General features: G+C 38.3%; 1 protein-coding gene across 3 annotated transcripts; it reads left to right on the top strand.

The window, feature by feature from the left end:
• The first annotated feature begins 653 nt into the window (after positions 1-653).
• Positions 654-5,636, top strand: LOC137027772 (C2 calcium-dependent domain-containing protein 4C). 3 transcript variants are annotated; one of them, XM_067396218.1, is made up of 3 exons: positions 654-770; positions 2,163-3,505; positions 4,795-5,636. In XM_067396218.1, exon 2 carries the CDS (start codon positions 2,203-2,205, stop codon positions 3,466-3,468), a length of 1,266 nt encoding a protein of 421 aa, XP_067252319.1. In that variant the 5' UTR covers positions 654-770; positions 2,163-2,202; the 3' UTR covers positions 3,469-3,505; positions 4,795-5,636. The 3 variants fall into 3 exon arrangements, with proteins under 3 accessions (XP_067252319.1, XP_067252318.1, XP_067252317.1); XM_067396217.1 differs by having other exon boundaries at positions 4,211-5,636; XM_067396216.1 differs by having other exon boundaries at positions 2,163-5,636.
• Positions 5,637-7,089: the final 1,453 nt, after the last annotated feature.

Here is a 7,089-nt window from a genome sequence, read left to right as displayed (position 1 = left end):
ATCGGTCACCGCTATCGCATCTCGAGCAGGTGATTTCCTCAGTTCAAAATAACGAGGAACGATGTGTTTTTATGAAATGTAGTGGATTAAAAAATTACGATATTATGCTTCAAAATGTAGTGAAGTAAAAGTTTCTCAAAATAAAATTACTCCATTAGAGTAGATAGGCTACTTGAAAAACGTAGACTTAACTCATTTTGATAGTACATGATAAAAATGATTCCACATAATTTCTTGATAAAACAATTTTTGCAGTAAATATTGCGTCGAAGTGTGGCTGAACTGGATGAAGACCCACAGAATAAAACAAAAGTGTTTTAGTAACCTACATTGTTCCGAGATCCGTACAATAAACATTGGAAAAAATGGTTTGTTTGGGTTTTTTTCTGAATAATAGCTGGTTCTCCGTTTCCAGTGAACCCTAACTTGACTTTATTTCAGATACTACAACATGCATATCCTTTTAACAATATTTAAAACAATAATCTTTAAATCAAACAGGCACAGCACGCGTTTTTAAACCCAGCATTTAGCTCCGATTGTTTTCAGTGCTCGGCTTCGCTGAATCGTTTCCTCTGATTGGTTCGTTCAGGAGCGCGTGTCTGCTGTAGGACTATATAAGCGCAACAGGCGACCGGCGGATCTGAACCTCACTCACCGCAGGCTGGGGAAAAGACAGCACACAGACAGACTAATGAACACTGAAGTGCTTGTAAAGGTGAATACTGTGTGAGGATTCGCAACGGAGAGGAAAATCATTAACAAATCCAGTAAGTAAATTACTTTTGATGCAAGAGTTTTGAAAGTTTACTTTTCTTGAACTTCATTGTAGGCTAATTAAGAATTGTAATTATTTGGTAGGCTAGCCTATATTAGACGATTTATTAGAAATGCCTGATTTATGTAAAAAAAGATGCACTAAGAAATTCTTTCATATTGAAAGCTGTTGAGTTATGCTTAAATCAAACTGCACATTTAAGATGCATTCACTGTCCTTTTTTGTGGGTTCAATACATTTGAAATTGTTACAACTGGTTACCCCTTTTTTCTTTTGTAGAGGAAAAGCTGGATGTTGTGGTGGATGTTACATATTTCAAATTAAACAAAAGGAATCAGCCGATTGAGATTATGTAATTTTGTTTTTTAATCACCAGACAACAATGTCAGTTTTTAATGAATTAATTGTGTTTAATTAAGCTGTAGTGTCAGTTGTCAGAGAAGTTGAACTCTGAATCAGACAAACCATCAGCATGTTCAGTGCAACCTGTTGCTTTTGTGCATTCAGTCTCATTTTGGATATTCAGTCACTTTTGTGTTAATCTTAACATTTTATCATATCCAAATGTTGTTGTTGTTTTGTTTTTTGTTTTTGGCAAGACTAAATCTATCTAAATTAGTTGTTCTCAATTCATCCGAAGTAACCCAGACTGCACATTTTGGATGTCGCCTTATCTGTCGCACCCAGTGAAGGTCTCTTTTGCTCGAGCTTCTCTTGAGCTGATGATATTAATCAGGTGTGTTACATAAGGACAGAATGTCCAGTGATTAGGTACTCCAGGACCAGGACTGAGAATAATAAAGGGAAAAATTTTCATCTGCATGGTGCCAGAAAAAAATTTCTTTGTCTACAGTCATAGTTTTTCAAATATCATTATATTTGTTTAATCTATATTTGTCTGTATTTGTTGATCTTGATATTCCTTTTGTCAGATAATTTGTTTTAAATGCCACATCACACTAAATATACTTTAAATGAGCTTCATGTGCTTGCACGGCATGTAGTTTTACTCTTTAATCAATAAGTCAAGAAGAGACTTGAACCTCCACCCACCTCACAAAAAAAAAAAAAATACTTAGGCATCTTAATCTGTTGTCACCTAATGTAAAATGCACGGAAACAGAATGATCGCATTCGCTTGAGGAGATAACCACAGCAACAGTGTGCAGCTTAAACACTTTGCAACTTAATTAACTTTGCAATAAATTGCAACCCTCAAAGTCCCTCTGAAAATGACTGTATGTCACCCTACAACATTACATGTGTGGGACAACAGTTCATGATATAATGGTACATGATAATGTTAATGTAATGGTAAACAGTAAGGTATGATTAGCTGTGCGTACCTAAGGCTCAATGCTGAACATTTTGTTGCTTGTTACAGGCGACAGTGCATCACCCAGTGGGATAAGCCCAGAGGGATCATGTGGGTTCTGGAGAAGATCCGGGACTCAGTTGAAACAAATGTGCTCCGGCAAGGAGAGGCAGGTGACAAGGGGAAGGCGCCTGTCTATAGCAATGTCCTCACACCCGATAAGATTCCAGATTTCTTCATCCCTCCAAAGCTGGTAAGCTGCCCACCAGAGACCGAAGCTTCTGACGTCAAGTCCAAAGAAAGTCTGAGACCCTCAACGTCTGAGCAAACAATCAGCAACAAAAAGATCAGCAGCCCTCGTAGCCCACGATTGGTCAGCAAGTTGGCAGGAGACACCAAGAACCTGCTTAGGGCGGCAAACCGCCACATCATTCAGATCGAGAGCGCGGACGACGTTGTAGCAGGTGACACAAACGCCGACCCTCAATCCCAGACCGCCATGTCACTTCCTTACATTCCAAAGACTCAGACTTCTTATGGCTTTGCCACGTTGATGGAGAGTCCCCACACCCGGCGAAAAGAATCCCTGTTCCACTGTGACCACACCAGCCCAGTAACATCACCCAACACCCAACGCAAGTCCCAAAGCAAGAGCAGCAATGAGGGGAATCACCTCAACCCTCCGGATTTCAGCACCTCGCACATAAACCCCTACCGATACTTTAGCGGTGGCGAGAGCGACACTTGCTCTTCGGCAGAGTCCTCCCCATTCAGTTCGCCACTGCTCTCTCGTTCTGCCTCCTTACTCAAGATCTTCACCCATGAGACACAGGCCAAGGTCGCAAAAGGTAAGCGGACATTTGCCAGGCATAGTTCCTTGTCCACGGACGAGTGCAGCTCGGCAGAGCCCAGCCCTAATGTTCCTAGACGGAGCCACTGTTCCACCTTGCAAGGTGGTGGAGCTCTGGACCATCTTCATGGCGCGGACCGTCAACACAAAGAGCACACCATCAACATGCACAAAGGAGGAACCGTCCGACTTTGTTCAGACTACGACCCAGGTACAGCCCGTCTGCGAATCCGCATTATGGCGGCAGAGGACCTGTATGATCCCATGTTTGACATTAAGAGCATCAACTGTTGCGTGTCGCTTTACCTCAATCCAGGCAAGTTGCAGAAGCAGAGGAGCACGATAATCAAGAACAGCCGCAATCCCGTCTTCAACGAGGACTTCTTTTTTGATTCGGTGACTTCGGCTCAGGTTAAGAACCTAGCTTTGAAGATCAAGGTTGTGAATAAAGGCACTAGCCTGAAAAGAGACATGCTGTTAGGTGAAAGGGAGGTTCCTTTGTGCAAGCTCTTGTCTGGATTTTAGGTCTTCAGAATGGGACACTGGGACGCTGTCTTCAAAGGTGAAAAAAAGGTCTTCTGTTCTACTTGCTTCATTGTCTTTCACGAAGCCTGATACGGTGGTTGAATTAGTGTTCACAAATTCTGGAATAAACAAAACAAAAACATACTTAGGCGTAATTTGCGGGTGGGATGGTGGGACATGTCCTCACCACTTTTTCCAGGGTTGATATTGTCCCCACCACTTTTTTAACACATTTCGTGGCACGGATGTACCTAATACAAAGTAAACATCTCCAGTTGACTATCAAAGTATTCATTTCATTCGTTTATGCTAAATAAGAGGCGATATGTCGCTCGAATGTGTTGTTTTTTAAATCGTGCCTAGTGCTCGTTGCCACTGATTTCAGTGGCGGTGGATCATGCACAGTCTTCACACAGATGAGCGCTTCAATCTTTTGCTTAATGCTGTTATGGAGACTCTCTATTCGTTTCGGTGAAATCCAAAACAAAATGCACACAAATGTGTCCCTGCTCTTGATATACAATCACTGATGAACATATTTGGTTTTAATGAGAAAAACAAAACAAAAAACTATACTAGGGTGGATTAGAATCCAGAACCTTTGAAACGCTTAACAAAAATTTACAAGAGTCTATGACAAAGTCTTTTTGTATGTTGCCTTCTGTATTTTGGTTGTTCTACTCATTTAGCCTAATTAAAACCAAGCGTTTACCTTTTTGATTGTAAAGACTTTTTTCCACAGAGCCGCCGTCCTTTGAAGCTACACAATGGCCCTCTGTGCTAATGTTAGCTTTGATCCTGGATGCATCTGCTGTCTAATTTGAAGGATAAATAACCAGACTGAACAATCTTGCGTCACACTGCATGTGTTTGCGTAAACTTGTAAATGTGATGACGTATTCTTGCAACAATGTACAGAATGTCATTTGGTGAAACCCAGAAGCCTTACTAAAGAGCGATTTTTGCATGTTTAGAATTTGCTCAAATTGGATCGTTCCTTTACTGAATGTGATTATCTGTATCTATTTGTTGGATATGAAATGAGTGCTCTGGCTTGGACTCTTTGTCAGAAGCCTTTTATGAAACAGGGTCCATATAAAACACTTTCTTTGAAAGTCTTTCCATGCACACTACTTACCCAGAGGAAAGTACAAAGTGAAATATCAACTAACATTTGTGTTATATTAAATTAAAATTCCAATCTATGCCACATTCCACCTGCAGTTAAAAATATTCTCAATTTATATGGAAAGGAAACAGAAGTGTATATGCTGCATGTGTCATTATGCAAATGAGTGATCTGATATGCAGTGTGTTTTTCAACAGACTGAAGAGACCATATGAATAAATATTTCAAGTGGTTGAAATATGGCATGAATATGATAATGGATGGATGGAGGATGGATGGATTCATGGAATTTCTTTCTGGATTGAGATATTTTACTAGTAAAATCAGGAAAATGGCTATTACTTGGAAGGAATATCTAGCTTCCTTTGATGATTCATAATAAATTATACAAATTTAGTAAGTGTTTATTCCTTTCCTGGCTCCACTTTATAAATAAAGAGCAGAAAATGCATATTTGAGGTAATGAGCTGGCTAGTGCTCATTAAAATGTTTTTAAAAAATAAAAACATAAAAATTGGCCCCATTGATACTAGCTAATAGATGTTTGTTACACAAGCAATGCAGGGAATGGAAAGAACGTTTCTATATTTATGATCTGTGGATTGTGCAGTAATTATTTGAGTGCCAAAAGCATATGAAGCTTTTCATTTACATTCAGGTGTTTCATTAAGTCTTTAATTTCCTAAACCACTCGAATGCTGGAGTCTTCCTGTGTTAACAGGTGTACTTTGCAAATGAAAAAAGTGCCAATCCTATGTACTTGATGTAGAAGTGAACTGTTCACTTGGCGTTTAGTGTGATTTGTTCATAGTGGATCCCGTCAACTCTGGTGTTTGTTACTTGTGTGCATGGATAATATTTTCACTGTGGTAATCAACCTATAATATTTTGTGAGTGTGAGCTGTTTGATGGAAATTTCAGTGTACTTTTTCTGCACCTCTGCATGGATGTTCAACTGGTGTATTTGTATCTTTGATGGACAATGTTTTTTTTGTTTTTGTTTTCTTAAGTTTGCAACTCATGAAAGAAATAAAAATAACAAAACATTTGTGGACATTTTGAATTTTATTTAATTTTGTTTGATCAGTGTACTTCAGTTTAACTCCACTGGTGCTTTAGTAATGTGGTGAAGACTCTTTGTTATTATTATTCACCTTACACGATTTGAGGGTATTCTTCATGAGTGGATAATGAATTTATAATAATGAAGGAAGGAAAATGTGCTTTTCAGAGCTGTCCACTCAAATACAGATCTTAATAGATTCAGATGTATTAAAATCCATGTTATTTCTCTTTAAAAACAGTTACATTCAAAATGTTTTGTTATTGAATATCAGTGCAAAATAGTTAGTAAGGACCTTAACTAGAAAATTTAATTCCACCAATGTTATTTTCAATCAATATTTTTGTAAGTAACTTTTCTTTGGGAAAACAATTGGTTGCTATTTTATTTTCCCCATAACTGTGTTTGAGTTGTACAGAGGCCAATATAAGTAACCATCATAAAAGACTTGAAAGAGTTTTATATTCTGATAATTGTAAATATAAATAAAACCTATGTTTAAAAGAAAAATTTGTCAAATCTTTTTATATGACAACAATCACCTGGTGACCCCAGACAAAATGTATTTAATTTAGTTATAATAGTTTTACTTTAAAGGGGACCTATTTTGCAAAATTCACTTGTATATGGTATTTGAACACTACAATGGTAACACACACTTTTTAAAATCCCCATAAATCAGTAGCAGTGACTGAAAATAAACTGTTCCAGATTTCCCCCTACAGTGATGTCACAGTAAGGACAAGCCCCGCCCATGACTGGTGATGATCTGCCTTTTTAGCATCCCGGCGTTAGTGAGCCGCACATTGTCTGTCATTATTATATCCTCGCAATAGCACCTATTGCCTGCGCCACATAAATATTACAAATGTTCTGTTTTTGGGTGTACCAATTAACATAAGAGTCTCCAGACTCCCAGCATTTGAGCCACTGAGGACACAGTGGATGAATTTTATTTATGAAGGAAATGTGCCTAAGAAATTAGGTCAAGTCTTATGTTTGTGCGAATCATTTTACACCGGACTGCTTCGCAAACAATGGTCAGTTCAACGCTGGATTTGCACAAAAGTTGATTCTGAAAGATGCGTCAATACCAACTGTTTGGGCCTAAATTATAAAATGTTGCACAGAAACCATCCTAAATTTGATCTTACAATGATTTCTCAGATGTGCGTACGTGTGATTCATAGAATGAACATACACACCGAAAACGAGCGTATTCCTCTCTTTCAGATGTGAAATCTATAAATCGCAAATGATCTTGAACGTGCTGAATGGTTTCAGTTCTCCACATTGTAAACAACACCTAATTAATGTCATTTACATATAAATGATCACCAGTCATCGTCCAAATCCTTTAATTTAGAATGGCGAGCTGCAAGAATAGTTTAAATTTCCAAAAACCTGCAGTAATCTGACACTGAAAAGT

The sequence above is a fragment of the Chanodichthys erythropterus genome, chromosome 10 (genome assembly GCF_024489055.1).
Source record: "Chanodichthys erythropterus isolate Z2021 chromosome 10, ASM2448905v1, whole genome shotgun sequence".
Lineage (NCBI taxonomy): Eukaryota > Metazoa > Chordata > Actinopteri > Cypriniformes > Xenocyprididae > Chanodichthys > Chanodichthys erythropterus.
Note: the sequence above shows the minus strand (reverse complement) of the source record. Positions and strands in the feature narration are given on the sequence as shown.